The 22,087-nt window shown below is 50.8% G+C and overlaps 2 protein-coding genes across 4 annotated transcripts; both read right to left on the bottom strand.

Annotated features, from left to right (window-relative positions):
• Positions 1-396: 396 nt before the first annotated feature.
• On the bottom strand, positions 397-9,240 carry CD2BP2 (CD2 cytoplasmic tail binding protein 2). Of its 3 annotated transcripts, XR_012122232.1 has the most exons (8): positions 7,547-9,240; positions 6,933-7,028; positions 6,574-6,703; positions 6,290-6,447; positions 5,743-6,178; positions 5,560-5,666; positions 5,298-5,480; positions 397-3,704 (listed from the first exon to the last, which is right to left on the bottom strand). XR_012122232.1 is itself a non-coding variant. In XM_017672109.3 (7 exons), the coding sequence occupies exons 2-7, from the start codon at positions 6,999-7,001 to the stop codon at positions 3,591-3,593; spliced, it is 1,014 nt and encodes a 337-aa protein (XP_017527598.1). In that variant the 5' UTR covers positions 7,002-7,028; positions 7,547-9,240; the 3' UTR covers positions 397-3,590. The 3 variants fall into 3 exon arrangements, 2 of the variants coding, with proteins under 2 accessions (XP_017527598.1, XP_017527599.1); XM_017672109.3 differs by lacking the exon at positions 5,298-5,480; XM_017672110.3 differs by lacking the exon at positions 397-3,704 and having other exon boundaries at positions 5,163-5,480.
• Positions 9,241-9,388: 148 nt separating this feature from the next.
• On the bottom strand, positions 9,389-19,735 carry TBC1D10B (TBC1 domain family member 10B). Its single transcript, XM_017672107.3, has 9 exons — positions 18,631-19,735; positions 15,658-15,757; positions 15,267-15,374; positions 15,064-15,170; positions 12,009-12,123; positions 11,821-11,886; positions 11,439-11,628; positions 10,944-11,098; positions 9,389-10,857 (listed from the first exon to the last, which is right to left on the bottom strand). Exons 1-9 carry the CDS (start codon positions 19,557-19,559, stop codon positions 10,234-10,236), a joined length of 2,394 nt encoding a protein of 797 aa, XP_017527596.2. The 5' UTR covers positions 19,560-19,735; the 3' UTR covers positions 9,389-10,233.
• Between the last annotated feature and the right edge of the window lie 2,352 nt (positions 19,736-22,087).

The following is a 22,087-nucleotide window of genomic DNA, read 5'->3' as shown; positions in this document are numbered from 1 at the left end:
GGGTGACGAGCTCGATCCTTTCCTCGTCGGGCGCCAGGTTCCTGCCGATTGGACTCGCTTTCCTAAGGCCGAGTCACTCAGACCCTAGGGCCAGGGTTAGTCACCTGGACTTCACCCAGGGTCACTAACCCAGGGGCAAGGACTACCAACCCAGACTCTCTCACTCGGGGTCACTAACCCGAGACCATACATGGAATGGTGACTCCCGCTTTATAATGGATTTATGCAGACACGAGGGGGCGACCCTCAAATTACACTGCCCCGTCCAGACAATTAGACCTTGCCTCCAGCCGTCCTTTGTTCTCAGGGAAGCCGCACGGATCCCGGATGAGCCCCCAAATGTTAGGGTCTAGGACTCCGGGGTTTCCCAGAGAACAAGACACACGGACACGGAGATGAAAATCCAAGCAAAGTCTTTATTCAGCCAGCAAGCTGGGGTCAACAGCACCTCCCCTGACATGCAGGCCGAGTCTGAGCTGCCGACCCCGAAGCAACTTTGGGTACTGATTATATAGGATCTTCACAGCCATTACACCAAAGCCCATGCAGTTCTACAACTAATAGGTTTAAAACACACTCTATATTGTAACCAATGGGAAACATTGTAACCTTTTTAGGGAACGCACCAGTTGCCTGCCCGCTTCAATTGTTATCTCTTGCTTACCCAAGCATGTCTATGTGACTTACATCCCCAGGCGTTCCCAGGCTGTTGCTCACTTCTAGTTATCTAACTTAGGGTAGGCACATTTCTCAAAAGCCTCAGGTAATTTACACAAGAAAAGACTGGGTGGCTCTCGCTGTAGGCAGTCAGGTTAAGTGTCATTAGTTCTTTTTCCTGACTCTTGATACTCTCTGCACTCCGTTGCATTATGCTCAGTGAAATAAGTCAGGCAGAGAAAGACAAGTTATCAAATGATTTCATTCATCTGTGGAGTATAAGAACAAAGAAAAAACTGAAGGAGTAAAACAGCAGAAGACTCACAGAACCCAAGAATGGACTAACATTTACCAAAGGGAAAGGGACTGGGGATAATGGGTAGGAAGGGAGGGATGGGGCGGGGGGAGAAAGGGGGCATTATTATTAGCATATATAATGGGGGTGGTCACAGGGAGGGCTGTACAACACAGAGAAGACAAGTAGTGATTCTACAGCATCTTACTATGCTGACGGACAGTGACTGTAATGGGGTATGTGGGGGGAACTTGGTGATGGGGGAGTCTAGTAAACATAATGTTCCTCATGTAATTGTAGATTAATGATACCACAAAAAAAAAAACTTATATGGAACCACAAAAATCCAAGAATAGCCAAGCAATCCTGAGAAGGAAGAAAAAAGAAGGAGGATTCTCACTTCCCAACTTCAAGCTCTACTACAAAGCCACAGTAATCAAGACAATTTGGTACTGGCACAAGAACAGACCCCTAGGCCAGTGGAATAGAATAGAGAGTCCAGATACTAACCCAAGTATATATGGTTAATTAATATACAATATGGGAGCTATGGATATACAGTGGGGAAATGACAGCCTCCTTCAACAGTTGTTAGCAAAACAGGACAGCTACATGTAAGAGAATGAAACTAGATTACTGTCTAACTCCATACACAAAAGTAAACTCAAAATGGATCAAAGACCTGAATGTAAGCCATGAAACCATAAAACTCTTAGAAGAAAACATAGGCAAAACTCTCTTGAATATAAACATGAGCAACTTCTTCACGACCACATCTCCCCGGGCAAGGGAAACAAAAGCAAAATGAACAAGTGGTACTGTATCAAACTAAAAAGTTTGTGTACAGCAAAGGACACCATCAGTAGAACAAAAAGGCATCCTACAGTATGGGAGAATATATTTGTAAACGACATGTCCAATAAGGGGTTGACATCCAAAATATATAAAGAGCTCACATGCCTCAACAAACAAGAGGCAAATAATCCAATTAAAAAATGGGCAGAGGAGCTGAACAGATACTTGGTGATGGGGGGCGACTAGTAACCATAATGTTCCTCATGTAATTGTAGATTTATGATACCAAAAAGAAAAGAAAAACTCATATGGAACCACAAAAAACCCCAAATAGTCAAAGAATTCTCCAAAGAAATTCAGATGGCCAACAGACACATGAAAAGATACTCCACATTGCTAATTATCAGGGAAATGCTAATTAAAACCACAACATCACCTCACACCAGTTAGGATGGCCAACATAGAAAAGACTAGTAACAAGTGCTGACCAGGATGTGAAGAAAGCAGAATTCTCCTACACTGCTGATGGGAATGTAAATTAGTTCAACCATTGTAGAAAGCAGTATGGAGGTTCCGCAAAAAACTCAAAATAGAAATACCATTTGACCCAGGAATTCCACTCCTAGGAATTTACCCTAAGAATGCAGCAGCCTAGTTTCAAAAGAACATAAGGACCCCTGTGTTTATTGCAGCACTATTTACAATAGCCAAGAAATGAAAGCAACCTAAGTGTCCATCAGTAGATGAATGGATTAAGAAGAGGTAGTACATATACACAATGGAATATTATTCAGCCATAAGAAAACAAATCCTACCATTTGCAACAACATGGATGGAGCTACAGGGTATTATGCTCAGTGAAATAAGCCAGGTGGAGAAAGACAGGTATCAAATGATTTCACTCATCTGTAGAGTGTAAGAACAAAACAAAAACTGAAGGAACAAAACAGCAGAAGACTCACAGAACCCAAGAATGGACTAACACTTACCAAAGGGAAAGGGACTAGGAAAGATGGGCGGGAAGGGAGGGATAAGGGGGGAAAAGGAGCATTACGATTGGCACACATAATGTGAAAGGTGGGTGGTACGGGAAGGCAGTATAGCACAGAGAAGACAAGTAGTGCCTCTATAGCATCTTACTACACTAATGGACAGTGACTATAATGGGGTATGTGGTGGGGACTTGATAATGGGGGAATCTAGTAACCATAACGTTGCTCATGTAATTGTATATTAATGATACCAAAATTTTAAAAAAACAAAACAGTATTGGTATGGTTCATTAGCTGTAACATATGTACCACTGAAAGATGTTTATGGGGAACTGGGTGAACTTGCTGTACTATTGTTAGGTTTTCTGTAAATCTGCAAAGCCATTGTAAAATATAAAAAGTTTAAAATAAAAATTACATATACACACATACATATACATAGTTGTTTTCTTTTTTGAAAGCAAAGGAGTTAATTGCTGATAAAGGCTTGAAAGAGGGAGGGACATGGCCACAGGAAGAGAGAATTAAAGGGACATTCATTAAGGGGAGAGGCATTCAGCTGGGTGGGGTATGTGTTCATTTCCTACTGGGGCTGTAATGACCACATACTGTTTGTTTTACAAAGCAATTTTACTAGACTTTTTGACGTTGGAAGTCCAAAATGGTTTATACTAGACTAAAATCCTCAGTGGGGCTGCTTCTTTGTGGAAGCTCTGGGAATAGTTGTCTTCTTGCCTCTTCCAGCTTCCAGACCATTGTTCCTTGGCACAAGGACTTTTCCCCTGTCTTCAGAGCCAGCAGCACTGTATCATTTTCACCTGCCTCACGTTGACCCTTGTGACTTCCTGTCTTTATAGGACACTTGTGATTACATTGGGCTCATTCACAGGTTCTGAGGTTGAGGATGTGGACATCTTCAGGGACTCTGCCTCACAGGATGTCACCAGGGAGGTACACTGGAGGCCCTGAGGGGAAAGTGAGGTCAGCCCAGGATAGAGGGAACCTGAGGTGCCTGTGCCACATCCAGGGACTCCCTTGGCTCCCATCTATTCACCATTTACACCTCCCATATCACTGGGGATATGAAGTTGAACACTGCATGTCACTGGTCCTAAGATACCTTTTCACTTCTGAACACTGCTGAAATCAGGAAGTATCTTTCAGTTAATGACATTTTATCACTAATTGACAGTTTTCTTTCTTCATGACACATAAAGGAGGATGCTTTACAACTGAAGGCATCTTGGAGTCATTGAAAGCCAGGTTTGGGCTGGCACTCTAGTGGGCCTAATTATTACAAAGTCAGAGACTTCACTAGAGCTTCAAGTATCACCACCCCACATCAAGTCTTTCCTAGTTCCTAGCCTGGGTCCTTCCACTCTGGAGTTCCCATGTGTCCCTGGGCTCTGGTGCTCAGCTCTCCCACAACTAACAGACTCCACCAGAGACCTGGCCACATGCACACTCAGCTTGACTACCACAGCAGGATCCAGGACCCAGCCCCTCTCCTAAGGTATAACCTGTCGTGGGAGTCATGCCAGCAGAGAACCACCTGGCCGTACACTGCTAACAGCTGGGAGCTGTTAAGACCCAACTGCCAGGCCACTACCTAGACCAATTAATTCAGAAGCTGAGTAATTTTATAGCTCCCCATGAGATTCCGAAGGACAGCTGAGATGGAAAAGATCAATCAGCCTAACTGGGTTTGAGGTGGCACCTGGCAGCACTGCTGGGAGGTGTGAGGTGTTAGGTCCAGACAATACAATTATACCAGTCTCCTGCCCAACCCCCTCCAAATTCTGAATTCCTGAAAGGAGACCAGCCATTATCTCAGTTCCCTCAAGGCAGTAGCCAAGTGCCAGGCACACTGTGGGAGCCTAGGAAATATAAGTCTCAGGGCCTCAAAGGCCAGGCAGAAAAGGCCTGGTGCCAAGAAAAAGTCTGGAAAAGAAACCCATTGGGTTGGGCCAGCCTCTGATTTGCTGTGTGACCTCCAGTGAGGCAAGTGCCCCTCTTTGTGCTTGTTCAATGCATGGCTGGCCTTCTAGAGTCCTTCAAGTGCCAACAATGAGTTTGCACTTAAGATAGTGGGAAGCCAGTTAGTACCAGGCTTCCTGCTCACTCCCAACAGTTGTCCCACCCCTTCCAGCCCTAAAATCTCTTCTGGGGCTCTATCCTATACTGGCTCCAAGGACAGAGACTCTGAGGTCCTAAAAGCCATATAAGAACCGCAAAACAGGAAACTCCAGAGGAAACCAAAACAGTACATGAGTAAAGAGATTTGTAGATAGTGAGCAGAGTCCAGGTAGAAGACCACAGGCAGAGCCAGCCCCGGCTCTCCCCTAGGAGTGGTAAAAAAGGTGAGGTGGTTCAAAGGACCAGAAACTCCCAAGGAGGAACTTCAAAAGGAAACACTCAAGGACTGAGATGAGTCCAAACAGGCTGTGGAGAAGGTTCCTGGCTTCTGGTCACAAGCACTGCCAAGGCCCTAATACACAACTGAAGGCTTTTATTGGGAAAGGGAAATTGACTGAAAAGTGGCCCCTGGATATGCTCACTGCCTAAGGCAGCTGGAGGTTCCTCCACAGAGTTCAGGAAAAACGGGCCCCCAAAATGAGCTCTCAGCAGGCTCAGGTGTAGAGATCAAAGTCAATCCGCTTGGAGTTGTAGAACTGTCCACCAGGTGGGTCCAGTTTTCGGCAATAAACACCATCCGGGAAGTAGCCTTCATTCACCCAGGTCTGCAAGAGAGCAGAGCTAGGGAAGACTGATGGGGTGGGGGCAGGGAGAGAAAAGACAGATGAAGTAGAAAGGGCTTACCTGCATCTGGGTGCTGGTGAAGGGCCCGTACAGCTCAGCATCACCTGTGTTCTCCCACTTATATTCCCACATCACATCCACCAGACCATCTCCTGACAACTCTGCTTCTAAAAACAGGCAAAGTCATTTGGGCTTAGTTCAAGTGCCCTGCCCACACACCCCTTCTCTGCCATTCAACCTTACCTCCTCTCTGGACAGGAGTTGGGGTCTCCAGCTCCCCCTCTGACACTTCCTCAGCAAACATGTCCAGAGAGGGTGAAGGTGTGGGGTCAGAGGGTCCCTGAGTCCGACACCCCAACCCCTTCAGACGCATGGCCAAGCGTTCCCTTGTCTCCTGATACACACCAAGATCGCCCCAGGCCACCATCTGGTCGGCCAACCCGGAAAGCCGGTCTAAACGCTGGGGTGAATTGGGCCGCCCAGGCCCCCTGCTGCCCCCTCTGCCTCCACCCCGGGCCCCCAGACGCCTCAGGGCCCCAGCCACTGTCTCTCTTGGCAACAACAGCTCCAGAAGGCCTTCCAGGAGGGCTTGGGCACTCATTGGTGTCCGACCCAGGTTGTCCTCCTCTTCTGAGTCTAACAGGGGGAGCTGATCTGGTGCCCGTTCCCTGATCTTCACCTGTAAGATGAAAATGGGGTGGGGGGGGCAGGTTCTACAAACTGCCAGCAGGACTCAAGCCCAGCACTTGTTGCCTTCAGGCCTCCAGGCATGCCAGGCCCTGGACCTCACCCAGTCAATGTTGTCCAACCAGCTATCTTGGATCTGAGCATCCCGGTTCAAAAAGTAGTTGCCATCAGCATCAAAGTGGCCTTCCTCCATCTCTTCCTGCAGGTTGAAGGGTGTGATCCTCACACCTCCCTCACTTGGGAGTGTGGCTGCTTCCTGACCTGTACCAAAGATACAGGGGTCCCATGCTAGGCATGCAAAAGAGAGAAAGGCGCCTCCCTATCCCACATCCCCAGAAGCCCCTATTTATTCCTCCAACAGAGAGTCAATTTTGGGGTTTAGCTCACCTTCTACATCCTCTGAGGCCAAGATATCATATTTGCTGGACCCCTCCTCCTCCTCCTCATCGCTGTCCAAAGAGTGTTTGCCTTTGAAGCGGCTCCCAGGACCCCCTGCCCCAGCCACAGGGTCCAACAGCTGTGAGCAGGAGGCAGCAAGCCATGAAATGCAGTTACTGACTATTCCTCCAAATACTCTAGGATCTGGACTCAAACTGCAAATCCTCCAAACCATTTCTCAGACAACATATAGAAATGTTACTCCTTTTTACCCTTTCTTTGTCCCCACAACTTCTTTCCTCTCCTGGCTTCTAGTTCCTTTTTTCCTCTTCACTCCTCCCCAGAACGCAGGAATCTGGCCCCCTCACCTTCTTGGGAACAACGATTTCATCCTCCTCATCTCCCACGCCTTGGAAGGTCACTTTTCTCTTTGGCATGACTGGACACAGATGGCCTTCCCCTAGCTGAGCCGAGGAAAGGGAGTAGATTGAGGGAACTGGGCAATGAGGATCCTCACCGCGAGAGGGCCCCCAGTACAACAAATAGTTCAGCTTGTACGTAACTAGATCCAGTTGGGGAGAGAAGGGAACACAAGAACCTGGTGCCGAAAGAATGTTGTCAGCCAGAAGGCACCAGGGACTTCATCCGAAAGAGTTGCTGGAGCGGGGACGCTGAGGAGGACGCGCGGAGGAGCTCCCCATGGGCACCCCCACCCTTGACGAAAGAAGCTGGGCTCCCCCGCATGACCACCCCACTCCCCGCAGTCCTGGGCGTAATGGGGCTCCGCGGGCGGACACCGCTCCTCCACTCCCAGCTCCCTCGGCGCCCGGAAGGCCCAGGACTTGGCGCCCTGTCTGCTACGCTCCTTCCCGCGTGGCCTCCCAACTCCGCAGGATGACCCCCAACTATCCAGGGCTAGTGTGTACAAACTAGAGAGGCGGCAGGGCCACGGAAATTCGAGCAGTCCCACCCTTGTTCTCACCTAATGGACCCGGATAATCAGGGAAGAGCAACGACGCTTTCGCCAGGGCTATATCCGGGACACCCGGCCGCCATCACCCGGAAGAGAACTTCTGAAGGCGCCACGGAAGGCCGGAAGCGGCTTCCCTCGCGTTAGAGCACTAACTGGAAGAGCGAGCGGAAGTGGGCCGTGAGCGGAGGAAGACACACCCCGTCACCGAAATGACGTGATTTGTGGGGCGATGGTGGCTAGAAGGGAGGACCTGTGAACGCCTAGACGCTGATCGAACCAGAGGGATAGCAGGAAGTGATTTCGATTCCCTCCTACAGCAGCTAGAGGCTCCGGGGAAAAAGTGGAGTGCAATGTACTTAAAGGGGCGTCCGGGGTCACGATAAAGGAGCAAAGTTCGAGCAGGTCCAGTGGGTTTCTGCCTTAGTTTCCCTCCCAGGGTTGTCACCTTTCCCCCAGGACTGGCCAAGGGCTCTGCGCCCCTCATCATCTCATAAATCCTGCCTTCCTACTCTCAGCGTCCCGGTGCGACCTTCCTCTTTTCCCTGGGGAGCCCACCTGAAGGCCCTTTATGTTTCTGGGGCACTTTATAAACCCAGCTCCCTTTGGGGCCCAGAGGAAGTCATTCACCCCACGCCTATACTGAGTTCGTGGTTTGAGGTGGGAAGAGCCATCACAGGAGAGGTGGCAGTGGCAACCATACCCAGTAGTCTGGTTAGAAGCCTGTGCCCTGATCTCAGGTAGGCCTGGAGAAGAGCAGCAGTGCCTTTCTCTCAGACCACAACCACAGGATAAAGCCCCTCTCTTTAAAACGGCCCCAGCCGGGGACTTCTGCCCAGGCTCTATAATCAGCCCAGTTGTGGTTGGGAAGAGGGAGGAGCAGGTCCCAGTACTGTGGGGACAAGACCTCTCGCCCTTGAGGACACTTGTCTCAATCCCACTAGACTAAGGCTGTGCCCAGGAAGAGCTTACTGGACAGTATGGGAGTTTCCCAGATAAGACGGGCCAACCCTTCTCTCTCATGCCCCCAGGGTCTCCTTCCAGACAGGTCTATCATGAATACTGCACTGAAAGTCTGTGCTGTTTTTTCCGAGGGTACGAAACACAGGCTCCAGAAACACAGGCTCCAGACCGTGAAGGAATCTTGCTAAAGAAAGGGACTCTAAATATCATCAACCAGCACCGCTGGTTCAGCCTCTGGGTAAACCTCTTCTACCTGGAGCACCAGGCAGATCGCAACCCCCTAAGCCTCATGCTGTTGGAGAACTGCCAGGTGGAGTCACGCCTTGGAGCCACTGAACCCTATGCCTTTACCATCCTGACCCCAGGGTTGGAGGGCACAACAGGTGGGCAGGTCTTACAAGCTGACAGCAGAAAACCAGGAAGAGCTAGGAGCCTGGCTGTAGGCACTGGCTGGGGTGAGTTGGAGGCAGCTGGCTTCACTGCTACCCTGCCTGGAGGCCCAGTACCAGGAGCTGTGCCAGGCAGCTGGGCAAGAGCCCAGCTCACCTCTAGAGGACTGTGGCTTCCTAAGCACCCTCAGCTTCCCCTCCAGCTTCCAGGAGTTGCATGAACACTTTGGGAAGGAGATCCTGGTACTGCAAGTGGTACAGAGAGGGCTCCAGGAGGCCAGTGATAATGGAGGCAGCAGATTCCAAGCAAAGTTTGAGCAGGAACTCAACCATTGCTTGCTGATGAATGACTGAGAGATGGACCAAAGGCCAAGAGGTACCTACCTGCCAAGACCAGCCAGCTGCTTCAATAGACACCCAGATTTTGAATCGCTCTGTTGCCTTCTCCCTCCCTAGTCCTCATTCTGACGCCCTTCATCAAATAACAAGGCAGGAGACAGGCCCAAGTACAACAGCAGATTCTTTTCCTGCTCCTCAAAGCGCCGCAGAGTGGGGCAGAGACAGAAGAGAATGTAAACATTGGGTTCCACCCCATGGAGCTCAAGGGAAGACCCCTTACCCCAAAAGGGGCTGGAGAGATGGAAGAGAACAGGTGAAAGATGGGGGCCCTGGTGAGACAAAGCAGGGGGATGTCTGGAAATACATAGGAAGGTAGGTGAAGAGGAAGGAAATCAAGGAGGGTGGTAGGTAGGGAAGTGGGGTACATTCCTGTTCCAGTGCATGTCCCCTTAAATAAACTTGAGTGTAAGAACACTGTGGAAGGAAAACCAAACGACAGAAGACAAAGCAAACACCCCCACCCCAGGCTGACCATGTCTTCTGTACGTAATTATAACACAGAGATGTCCAGAAATCGAGTGAGGAGAGCCTTGGGCCCAGCCAGGAAGTGGAGGAGACAGGCAGGATTGAAGAAGGGAAATAGGAACCCAGCTCCGCTTCATGGGTAAGGGATCAACTAAGATATAAGAATCTGAAAACTGCTGACTCCCATTGCCAAGAGTCACCCCTGAGGTGACAAAAAGCCAATCAGGACAGCACCTGGGAAGGGACCCCAGAGGGAATTGGGGCAGGAGTGACAGAGACCCCAGCTGGGCCTAATTGGAGGTGAGGGACTCCAGACTTGGTCATGGCTGCCCAGGGAAATGCAGCTGCCCTGTTCACTCTGACTGTCCTGGCAGCTAGCAAGGAGATGGAGAATCAAGCCACTTTCCTGCCAGGGCGTTGGAGGCAGCACTCCTGGCTGAGGGAAAAAGAGGGGGGCCATGCAGTCCAGCCCCAGAACAGAGGTCAGAAGTAAGCATCCTGCCGGGCCTCAGAAGCCACAGACCTGTCCCCACCATCCTGTGGAGCTGGGGGCCCCTCTGCCTTCCGTCGCAGTGAAAGCTTTCTGCCTTGGGCCTTCCTCTCCTGCTTCTGCCGTTCCTTCTCCTGCTCTTTTTCCCACTTCTGCCGATCCTTCTCCTGCTTCTCCCGCTCTTTCTCCTGTTTCTGCCGCTCCTTCTCACGTTCCTTCTCCTGTTTCTGCCGCTCCTTCTCCTGCTTTCGAGTCTCCTTGCTGGAACCAAGTGGCATGCTATTGCCAGTAGGTGAAGGAAGGGATGGATGCAGTCCCTCAGCAGTGACCACTGGCCCTGGGGTAGGCCCAACACTGGCCCTGCGGGCAGGAAGAGGTGGAGAGGGGGCTCCTCCACCTGCCCGGGAGCCTCGGCTCTTGAGGCCAGGGAGGCTGAGGAGGCTGGAGGAGGGACCTAGGGGTGGCTGTTGCCGGCGGCGCTCCTCATGGATGGCCCGGGAGCCATGTAGTCGTCGTGAGGGCCGATACTGTAGCTCCCCCCGGGTTTCCCGCCACTTCTTGAGCTGGGCTGCATTCTCTCGCTCAATCAGTGCTTCCGTCACTGGGAGGTTGGTCACCTAGCAGAGAAGAAATGGGTATCAGAATGAAGTAAGGGTGGGGATGAGCTGAACCAGGTATGGGGTGTGCTCAGGCCAGGACCTACCTCATGCACCAGAAAGTCCTCCTGCATGCACTGCTGGGGAAGATTGCGCAGCTGCTCCATGGTTTCATACATGCCTTGGCAGGAGCGCAGCTTCTCCACTGAGCCAAGAGTGTGCCGCAGCAGCACCAGGGCCACCCGGAAGATGATCTTGACGCCTGCAGGACCAGAGAAGAGAGTATGGGTGACCAGGCCTGGGATCTCAGCCTGTCCCATTTAGGAAGGACTCATAGCCCCCATCTCTGCCTACTGCCAACCTGACAAATGGGGAAACTGAAGGCCCAAGAAGGGAAATGAGCTGCCATGGGTTTCAAGTTCCTGGGAGGGAAAACAGGGTCTGAGATTGGTTGTGGAGACAAAACAGGCCTCACTTTCCCCAGCCCCCAGACTGTTTACAGTGAAGCCTAGGCCCAACAGTACCTTCTGGCAGTGGGCCACCCTCTGGCAGCCATCATGGAAACCCCAGACCCCTCATGGCCCGAATGGCTACAAAAGTACCTTCACAGAAGAACATATCCCAGACACGCAGCACTGAAGCCCAGGGAAGGGTGCGAGCAAAGATGCACATGAACCATTCCGTCATGTAGAGCACAGGGTCAATGCGTTGCCGCCGCAGGTGCCGATGTGCCAGTGGGGAGGCCCGGCGCAACAGCACAAAAAAGATTTCTCCATCCAGCTGAATGGCCTCCTGGAAGTGGGTTAAGCCGTAAGAAGAGGCCTGATGTGGCTCCCTGGGGATAGAACTGGCCCTGGTAGGGAGTCTTCACCTCAGTGGGCAAGGCACATAGCAAAGGGATAGAGCACAGTGTGGGATAAAGACCTCACTGCACCCTTGTGGTATGGTCACAGCCCCCGCTGCACCCAGCCTCGAGATGCTCACCAGCCCTGCACTGTAGTAACCGGGGAGGTACTTGTCACAGATCTGCACCAGGCACCAAAAGGCTTGCTGAGAAGGGTAAGAGCAAGGAGAGAGGGTTAGGGCCTGAGAAATGAGCAGAGAGATTCCCCATCACCACTGCTGGCCAGATCCTCCCAGCCCCTCCCCAGCCAGGACCAGTGCATGCTGACCTCAGCAGGCATGTGCATAAGTAGCACAGCAGCCACTGGGGCCTGGGCCTGGCAGTAGCCCTCGTCGGGTCGGTAGATAGTGTAGGCCTTCAATATTCTATACAGGTCCTGTTGCCTGTGGGTATTGGGAAAGACATGAGGGCAATCATAGGAGTTGGGAGTGCTCCGCCCCCAACTAAACCCACCGCCGCAACAGACCCAACCCAGATCCCTCCTAGAGCCAGTTCCAGGTTAACTTCCAAGCTTTACCACAAACAAAAGACTCAGACCCTAATCAAAGCATTCCAGGCCCCAGTCTTCCACCTTTGCCTGCACACACCACTTGCTCCCTGCCCATACCCAGCACAGGCTGTGCTCTCCTTCCATCTGCAACCATCCCATAAACCTTCAAGGTCACCGACTTCTGGAAGTTTTCACTAACCACAGCATCAGCCCTCTTCTAGCACTGCCTGAATGCTTTTATCATCCCGGACCAGGAGCTCTCCCAGTGCACGTCTTGCATTATCCATCTCAACTGGATTTCATCAGTTCCCTGCCAGCATGCAGAATGGACCCAGGTTCTTGATGAAGGCTTGAGAAGCCTTTTTCTTGTCTCTGTATCCAAAAGGATAAAATCTCTACCCTAGACCTGCTCCTCTTCCTTGAGGGTGCCCTGTCACTGTGGGAATTCCATGCACTCAGCCCCACATCAGGAAACAGAGAGCCTTCATCACTCTCCATGGCTAACCGCCAAGTCTCACAAACACTATATCCTGAATTTCATTCATGTCTGTTCCTTCTCTCCACCTCCACAGCCACTTCACAGCTCAGACCTTCATCTCTTACGCAAAAATAATGATCTCCCAGATAGCTGCCTCCAGTCACACACATACTTCTGACCACTGCTTAGAACAGCATTACCCAAACTTCAGTCATGGAAGTGTGATCTTCATTTGTGCTTTATCGGCATACCACCCCTATTATTTATGTAATATTTGTTCCCCACTGTGCAACAGCATCCATGAAACACCAGGTTTGATATGCTAGTTATTGTACATTATGCATAGTAAATTAAAAGTGTAACTTCCACCAGTTCCCATCTACATTCACCAACCCATCTGCTTCTGTGTCCCTGCCTTCTCCCCTGTTGCTGTGGGTGAACTGTCTGTGATCCTGGCCAAGCACAGCCTTTTCACTTGGGCACTGGATCCCATCCCCTCTTTCCTACACAGGCCATCACTCCAGCAACCTTCTCATCTCTACTGCATTGTTAATTTCTCTCTTTACTGGTTATTCACGTTGATACACCAACATCTAGCTTTTCTCTAGTTTAAAAAAAAGTCTCTAGACCCTATCTTCTCCTCCAGATACCACACCATTTCTTTCCTTTACCTATTCAGCAAAACTCCTCCAGAGTACAGGCTCACCGTTTTCCATTTCTTTCCTCCCATTCTCCAGTCAGGCTTCAACTGCTCCACACAAAACTGCTTCTATCAAGGTTGCCAATGACCTACCTCCACACTGCTAAGTCCAGATGTCAATTTGCAGGCTTGACTTAGCTGACCCATTGGTACCATTTTGTATAGCCGATCCTGAGACCCCTCTTCACTTTGCTTCCAGGAATCATGCTCTCCTGGTTCTTCTTTACCTCTCCAACTTCCCCTTCCAATCTCCTTGCTGGTTCTTTCTCATCTTCTCATTCTTGAAATGCTAGAGCTGCAGGTCTCAATCTTTGAATTTCCTTTCGTATCTATACTTGTTACCTTAATGACCTCATCCAGTCCCATGGGTGGGATTTAGTCCCATCTAGACTCTGACAATTCTCAATTTCCAATTTATCAACAGTTTAATTTAAATCTTTCCCCCAAATCCAGACTTGTATATATATCATACATCCAATTTGCCTGACATCACCATCTAGATATGCAATAGGCATTTCAAAGTTCACATTCTAAAACCAAGCTCCTGATATACCCTCTGAATCTACTCCCCCCCCCCCCCCCCAGTTTTCCCCATCCATATAGCAACTCCATTCTTCTGGTTTCTCAGACCAAAAGCCTTAACAGTCAGCTTTCACTCCTCTTTCCTTTTCTCTCTCTCCCACATTCCATGTCTAATCCACCAGCAGACCCTTTTAGCTCTACCTTCAAAATGTATCCAGAATCCAACTACCTCTCCCCATAGTTCCACTGCTACCATACTGGTCTATCAATCACCATCTCTACCCTGGATTATGAATATAGTCTCTAGCTGGTCTCTGCTTCTGCCCTTGTCTCCTATAGTCTATTCTCAGCACAGCAGCCAGAATGGTCCTCTTAAAACACAAGTCAGCTCAGGTCACTTCTAACTCCATCTCCATTTACATTCTCCATTCCCCTTTCTTGCTTTAAACTCTTCTTTAATACCATGATTTCACAAACAACATGCTTCCTTCTTTATCTTAGTTATTGTCTATCCCCACTAAAGTATAATTAACCCCATGAGAGCAGTTTTTATCTTTTGCTGACTGCTGTCATCTGTGACTAGAACAGTGCCTGGCAAATATCAGGTACCCAATAAATATCTGCTAAAAGAATGAACTTACTAAATTATCCATATGAGAACCACCTAAGATTATCTTGCATATTACTAGGGAATGGTATGTATACATCTTGAGGAAGCCTAGCACATGGAACAAAACCCAAGTGCCTTGGAACATCATTTAAGGGCCCTTGGTCATTTGGCCTTAATGTGCTTTTCCAGTCTCAGCTCTACCCAACCCCACTGCCCAAACACATCTTATATAATCCTCATCCAGGAAACCTGGCCCCCACTCACACACTCTGCTCCCATCTATCCTTCAAAACCAGCTCACATGCAATCTACTCAGTGAGACCTAAGTGTGCCTCCTCTTCCCCCCCCCCACCACCACCTCCACCACCCCAGCCAGAGTCTCCATCCCAGTATACTGCCTTCAGTATGGCTTGACACTCAGTCCATTAAGACCACTCTTCTAGAAGTCCTGGAGGAAGAACTGCCTTCATCCACTGAAGCCTTCAACAAATGTTTGCTGACTCACATGATCAGGCCACCTTACCCATGCCCGCCTCGAGCAGCAAACATCTCGTGGAAAGGAAACTGGCGGTGCAGGTCCTTCTCAATCACATCCAACCACTTCGGGTCCCCAGGGGCCCGTTCCAGCTCCTGCAGTGGGACAGCAGGGATTATTTCAGAACCTAGGGGGACTGATAACACCCTTTGCACAGATAGTTACCACGTGACCCCACACCCTGGACATACCTCAAACTTGCCCGGGTTCTGCTCCAGGAGTTCCTTGCTATTGGACAGGTACTGCCAGGCCTTGGCTCTGAGGGAGGAGGGTATCCCCTTCCGGCAGCGCAGCTTCACCTAAGGCAGAGTAGCAGGTAGATGGATAGCTTCAGGAGCTGGCACAGCCTCCACGCTTTGCCCAGCAGTCCTCAGGCTCCTTGAGACATCCCTCCCACATCCCACAGATATCACTCCACTGGACCTACCCTGGCTTTCTATCTTTAAAGATACTGCTCCCAGCCCAAGTACCACCCCCCACCGCCGCCAGCCGCAGTGTGGTCACAGAGAAGATACTATCATGTTTCTGGGATTCCCCAGAGCATGTGGGTCCTCCCCTGCCCACCACTCAGCCTTCTCAAACCTTCTGGAAACGCCGTGATAGCCATTTATCCCAGTGACTGAACATCTCCAGCCATTTGAGCTCCCGCTGCCGAGCAACATCTACCGGAATGGAGCTCTCACTGCCAGATGGGGAGACATGGAAGGGATCAGTTAGCAGTATAAAAACTGAAGCAAGCCACTGCCCCAGGCTCAAATGAGAAACAAACATAAAAGCATTCCATGAGCTACCAAATATCAGAATATCTGGCCACTTAGCCATCCAAGGCCCTAGTTTGCCACACTGCAAGAACATTTTCCTTTTGGAAGGAATCTCTGTACAGAGATTATGTTCTCATGTTAGATCTCTATACAGAGGTGTATTCAAATCCTACTTATGACATATACAAGTCTGCAGAGACAGTATGGCATATTTAAAGCCACACCTTGCATTGGATCTAGATCTAAGTTCTAGATTTACCACATATTCATTGGTGACCTTGGGCAAGTCACTTAATTCCTCTATGCCTCAATTTCCTTATAAGATAGAGAGAAAAACAGTATCTGAGAAGTTGTATGAGGTATAGTAGTAATAGCAATTATTATCCATAAAATAAAATACAGAACTAATATACCACTCTGTCTCCTTAGAAGCAAATGTCTAGATATCCTTCCATCAGACTCTTGAGATCCCTTGGGCCATATGCAATTCCCTCTGCCTCCTCCTTCCTGAAATCACCCCAGAATTCCAGGCAAATCAAACTTTCTTTGCACCCTCTGCTCTGTCCAAGTTTCATTCTCAAGATGCCCTATCAGTCTTGAAACAGTTACTTGTAGGAGCCAGTACCAGGAGGTGAGAGAAATGGAAGAGCAAGCTTGAGTTTCTAGACAGACCTGAACTCTAATCCCTCTTCTGTCCCTTAGAAGTTGGGTAGTCTTGGCAAATGATAGCCTGAGTCTCTTCCTCATTTGTAAAATGGGATATTACCACCTACATCACATCACAGTTATGAGATTATTGAGAAATTGTATACAAAGGGTTATTAAATGGAAGGTCTCATTAAATACTAGTTTCTTTTGTCCTAGAAGCTCCTTAAACAGACAGACTATCTCTCATTAACTTCTGTAAGTTAGTTCCAAACTCTACTAAGGACAAGTAAAAGTAAAATACCTTTCCTGTCCTCAAGAAGGGCTCAAGCTAGCAGGGGAGATTAACTACAATGTGGTATGGGACTACCATGACAAAAATGCACAGAAGAGGCACCTTAATTGGAGTGGGGAAAATGGATAGCAGGGAAGGCTTCCTGGAGGAGGGGACATCTGAAGTAAGCCATGAAGGACTGAGTAGAGCTTAGCAGGAAAAGAGGGGGAAAGGCTTTTCTGGCAGGTGGGACAACTTTAGTATGTAGGGAGAGAGACTACAATCAGTTCAACAGGACCACAGCACAAAGCGCATAGTGAGTAATGGTGAGGAAGACCAGACAAGCAGACACAGATAATAAGGAGCCTATGTGGCCAATGGGGAGTTACTAAAAGCTTTAAAGGTAACTAGTGCCTCAGTCGGTCTTGCCTAAGTAATACATTCCTCCAGCATGGAGAATGGATTTTAGAGGGACAAAATAACAAAGCAGAGAAATAGCACCCAGCACAGAGCCTGAATACAAGAGGGGCTCATTAAAATCAAATTCAATTCACCTTCCTTAGGGCAGCATGGTATTGAGTAGAGAGCTGTTGGTTACATAGATCCAGATTATTTGAGTGAGGAAATTCATTCAGCTGCTCTAAACCTGTTTCCTCACCTATAAATTGGATACAGCAATGCATCCTTCATGCATGGGAAAGCACCAAGGTCAAACTTCAGTTGCCTTCCCCTCATAGGGACCGTGAATGTTGGTGCCCAGTCAAAGGTGTTCTCACTTTTTGTTGGATTATGAACCCTACCTAGGATACCCTCCCACAGGGCTTCCCCTACCAGCAGGCAGGTTTCCTGCACAGCCCCAACTAAATCCTACTCATTTTCACAATTCAGATCAACTTCAGCTGAACTCCCAAACTAGGCAAAATAACCCTTCCCTAAGTGCTCACAAAATCCTGTGATGATATCTAGGCTAAATCTAACACATATTGAAACCAGGTATGTAAGTATTTGTTTCTTCCTCTAGATGACGAGTGCTTTGAAACAACTATTTTATCCATAGTACCCAACAAAGGGCCTGGCACCTGGGTGCTCAGATGCTGTAGGTTGAACTGACCAGCAACTTAAAGGAACACAGGGACAATGGACAGGATCCAGAGAGAGGGAAGGAAGAAGTCAGAGGTGATCACACCCCCACATCAGGAGTGACTCAGGCCCCTGGAGGGAACTAGGAAAGAATAAGCCTGGCTGGGGAAATGAGGAAATGGGGAAGAGGCCTCCCCCAACCCCTTTCCTTCAGTGAAAACACAAGACTGCCCTTCTGTTTTGCAGAAGGGCCTTGCCTTCAGGGTCTCCCCTCCATCACTCAGACTTCCCCAACTCACCACCCCATCAGACCTAGGGGTATGGAGTAGGGGAGACACCTGTGTCCCTTCCAGACTCTACCCCTATGGGACCAAAGGTCTCTACCAGAACCCCTGCCCAGCTAACCAGCCATAATATCTGGCCTGTAGCTGTACTTTCACATCAAGGACCTGGGACAACCTTAAGTATCATCTCACTCAATCTCTCACTTTATAGAGAAGGAAACCTCACAGATATAGGGAAGACACTAGCTCAAGGGCACACAACACATCAAAGGCAAGGCTGAAACTCAATCCCAGAACTCTTGACACCTGGTCAGAAACTCTAAAGAGTGCCACAGAAACCTCACCAAGTATCCTACCTCCACCAATCACCCCCTAAAACTGAAGAGGTGACTGGCTGCCAGAGTATCATTTTTTTTTGTTGGATTATAAACCTGGGAAAGTTGTATCATTTTTCCTTCCACAACCTCTGCTTCCCTAAAGCATTCTTACTGGGTGCCCACCGCATACTCACAGGCTGCCTGAATACTGGCTGCCCCCAAGAAATCCATACTTGTCCGTCTTGCGCAGGGCCAGCCCATTTATCTCCGAGTCTGAGCCCATGGAGCTCACATCATCTGCCAAGGACTCCAAGGTTCCAGACATGAGGCTTACGGAGTCCAAGTAGCTCAGAGTGTCAGGGGCCTGCCCGCGAGGCCCAGAGATGCCAGGTCCCAAGCTGGACGTGGAGCCTAGGTCCTGAGAGTTTTCAGCAGGCTCTAGAGCTGGGGTCACCGTCACGACAGCTACCGGGGCCTCACACGTCCCGGGAGGGCCTGTGCCAGGCCCCGAGGGGTTCTCTGTAGCCCATGCTGTTGATGCTGCACCTCCATGCCCACTTGTCACCTGTCCGGCTGTCACTGCTGCAACCCGTCCAGTCACTCCTGAGGCCACTATGGTTCCCGGCATGGGTGCAAGCGGGGGTTTGGCGGACAGGGCCCCAGGAGCCGTTCCGGAAGAGGTCCTGGTGGGGATACCTGTTCCAGGGGCGGGTGAGGTTCTAGCTTCCTCCGTCTTCAGAGAGTCGGCCTCAGGAGCCAGAGCCATCGACATTTTGTCTCCTGCCACTGCCGCAGGCACCAGGGGCTCTGGGCCTAGGGAGACCTGTGCTCTCGGGGTTTCGGGTGACGCCTCCAGAGTCAGCACCACCACCGTGCTGCCCGCGACCGCCGGGGCTGCGTCCGCGGCTGGAGCCGAGGTCTGGGTCGGCCCCGGTATCCAGGCTGGCAGCGCCTCCCCAGGGGGCACGAGAGTGACCGGGGCCGAAGTGGCTGTGGTCACTGGCGGCCCCTGAGCCACCATCACGAAGGGCCCGGCCCGGGAGCTGCGGGGCGGCGGCGAGGGGGCCGCGGAGGCGCCATGGCGGCGCGGCGGGGCCACTAGGGGCGCCGGGCCCGTCTCCATGGCCGCGGGCCGCCCCTCACATCCCCTCTGCCGGGGCGGCCGCAGAAGGCGCCGGCCTTCAAGCCGCTCCGCACCGCCCGCCTAGGAAGGCGAGAGGGCGAAGGGCGCGGCCTGGAGCGCGCCAGAGGAGGGAGCGGCGCGCGGATGGCCGCCGGGCGCGCGGAGGCGGGGCAGGGTTCCGGGAGCGCCAGGCGTGAGGGTTTCGTTCGCGCCCTCTATAACTCCTAGCGCTCTCCCGCCGCCGCCCCTCCCTCTCTTTTTGGGCGAGCAGCCGACCTCGCGCCTGCGCACTCGCCCCGGTGCCGGCTAAGCGGCCCGCGTTTCGGCATTTCACGCCTGCGCGCGAGCAGTTCCATTGCGCTCCTTTTTTTCTCCCGCCTCGTCAGAGGGCTTAAACGAATAATAGGTGAGAGGAAACTGGGTTTCTGCCAATCGTTGGAAGGATGGGTGGGGCCGGATGAGGGAAGGGGGTGGATAATTTGGAAAGCGGAAACGGTAATGTAGGGGCAATCAGACCAATGAGAGGGCGAGTGAAGGCAGGAGGCGAGGAGAAGGAAGTAACTAATAGAAAAGCGTGAAGCTGAACCTCCTGGCCAATAAAGATGGCTGAAGAGTGAATGCCTGCGGAAGGAGGCGGGGGCTGCGCGAAAAGAGGCGGGCCTTGCTACAAGAACCGTAAAAAGGAAGCCAATGGAAAGGGAAATAGGCGGAGGTCAAATTGACAGACAGTGGCGTCTATTTGGGCGGTGACAGGCAGTATCGGCAGTCAATAGAAAGATCTGAGGAATTCTAAAGCGCTCCCAAGATCAGAAAGGAATGACAGCTGGGAGGGGCGGACCAAATTTGCAATTAACTTGCCTCGTCAGCCAATGAGCGCATCCTCTCACTTTAGCAACAAGGGAGGAAGATAGCTGTCTCAGCGACTGGCAGCATCCAAACGGCTGGGGTAGAGCCAGCGGGCGGTGCCAGCCCAGGGATACCGGTGACAGCCGGAGACAAGCGCGGGAGGTAGTGTGACAGCTGGAGACTGCGTAGACAGGGGGCGGGGCCCGTAGTGCAGTTCTAAAGAGAGTGCAGCAATAAAGAGAGCTGCGCTGCCGTGCCTGAGTCCTTTATGGGCCCCTATTCTCCATCCAGCTCCCGAACTCCTCTCCTCTGGCGGTCTGTGAGATCCTGGGCCCCACCACCGACTCAGTGCCTGATCAAGTACTCTCGACTGCCACTCTCTCTCTCATCCTGGCCGGCAACTAACCCCAGCACTCCAAGCCCAGACGACTATAACCAGACCCCGCAAATGCTCTAAGGGACTCATATTTCTGGATCCACCATCTCCTGTGTGAATCCCAAGCCCCAAGCCCCTCTCCTCAAACCCTCATTTATATGAACTCTTACCTAGAATCCAGGCTCCAGTTTCTCTACCTAACCCTGAGTAACCACCCTAATTTAAGTGGGGATCCCAAACCACAAACCATGAATTCCCAATACCGTGAACTCCCATATCTGTGTTCTTATTCTTTTGGGGGTTCAGGATCCATCCCTTCAACTCCTCTCCCTTCATTGCCACACCTCTCTGTGATCCTCATTTTCTGCTGACAAACCAGGCTCCAATCTCATGAGCCACACCAGGCTAACGTAGACTACAAACACAAAGCTCTGACTTTACGAACCTTACACTTTAAAATGCCCATTCCCCTCAGCCCCAGTTTAGAGGGCTGTAATTTCCATACTGAGTCCACCATCCTGAAATTTCAGTCAGGCCTAGCTCCCAACTTCCCAGTTCCTTGGTTCCTAAGTTCTCTGAGGCTCCTTGCTCCCAGCACAGACCTGATCTTGTGAACTACATTCAGTGTCTGAGATACATGGATTCTGATCTCCTCCTTCTCAATTTCTCCACTTTCCATTTGACCCAAGCTTTCTGAGCACTTGCCCCATTCCCCTCTTTAGAGTTGTCCTCCCCTCCCAGAACCCAGTAATAGGTGGGCTCCTCCCTGGGCCTGGACCCCCATGGTAACCATATAAGGTGAGGCATCTGTCAGCTGAAACAGGGAGGGGCCAGTGCAGGAGGCCAAGGGCAGCTGCTAAGTTTAGGGTGGCTCCTTCTCTTTTCTTATGAGACAACAGGTGGCTGGACCCCAGTGCCCAGAAAAGAAAATGTCTTAGAGGCATTGGCATGAGACTGGAGGAGGGAGTGGAGAGGAGGGACCTTCCTGAGGACATCAGGTCCTAGAGGGAGCAGGAGGGAGAGATGGGTGTCCTTGCCAACTTTGGCCTCTTGCAGCTTCCTCAGCCACTATTTCCCCTAGGAGAAGGAACCTCAGAGTCACACAGTCAGCCAAGCTGGTTCTTGCCCAGAATGGAGTGAAAAGCTACTGGCCATCCCAGCCACCCAGGAGGAGGTGACCAATTAGTTTCCCTCTTGGTATCTTTGACTCACCTGCTCTAGGTTCCACCTTTCACACCAGTATCTAAAGAAATTATTATAGACTTACACTAGACCATGTCCTGTCTCAAACCTTTCCAAGGCTCAA

This window comes from Manis javanica, chromosome 10, assembly GCF_040802235.1.
Source record: "Manis javanica isolate MJ-LG chromosome 10, MJ_LKY, whole genome shotgun sequence".
Taxonomy (NCBI): domain Eukaryota; kingdom Metazoa; phylum Chordata; class Mammalia; order Pholidota; family Manidae; genus Manis; species Manis javanica.
This window is presented reverse-complemented; position numbering and strand designations above follow the sequence as displayed.

Excerpts from the sequence above, each read along its gene's own strand:
- CD2BP2 (XM_017672109.3), bottom strand. The coding sequence starts at position 7,001 with ATGCCAAAGAGAAAAGTGACCTTCCAAGGCGTGGGAGATGAGGAGGAT. Across the intron at positions 6,704-6,932 it reads AAATCGTTGTTCCCAAGAAG|CTGTTGGACCCTGTGGCTGG; the intron begins GTGAGGGGGCCA and ends TCCTGCTCACAG. Across the intron at positions 5,667-5,742 it reads AACTCCTGTCCAGAGAGGAG|AAGCAGAGTTGTCAGGAGAT; the intron begins GTAAGGTTGAAT and ends GCCTGTTTTTAG.
- TBC1D10B (XM_017672107.3), bottom strand. The coding sequence starts at position 19,559 with ATGGAGACGGGCCCGGCGCCCCTAGTGGCCCCGCCGCGCCGCCATGGC. Across the intron at positions 15,375-15,657 it reads TATCACGGCGTTTCCAGAAG|GTGAAGCTGCGCTGCCGGAA; the intron begins GTTTGAGAAGGC and ends ACTCTGCCTTAG. Across the intron at positions 11,629-11,820 it reads GTTACTACAGTGCAGGGCTG|GAGGCCATTCAGCTGGATGG; the intron begins GTGAGCATCTCG and ends ACCCACTTCCAG.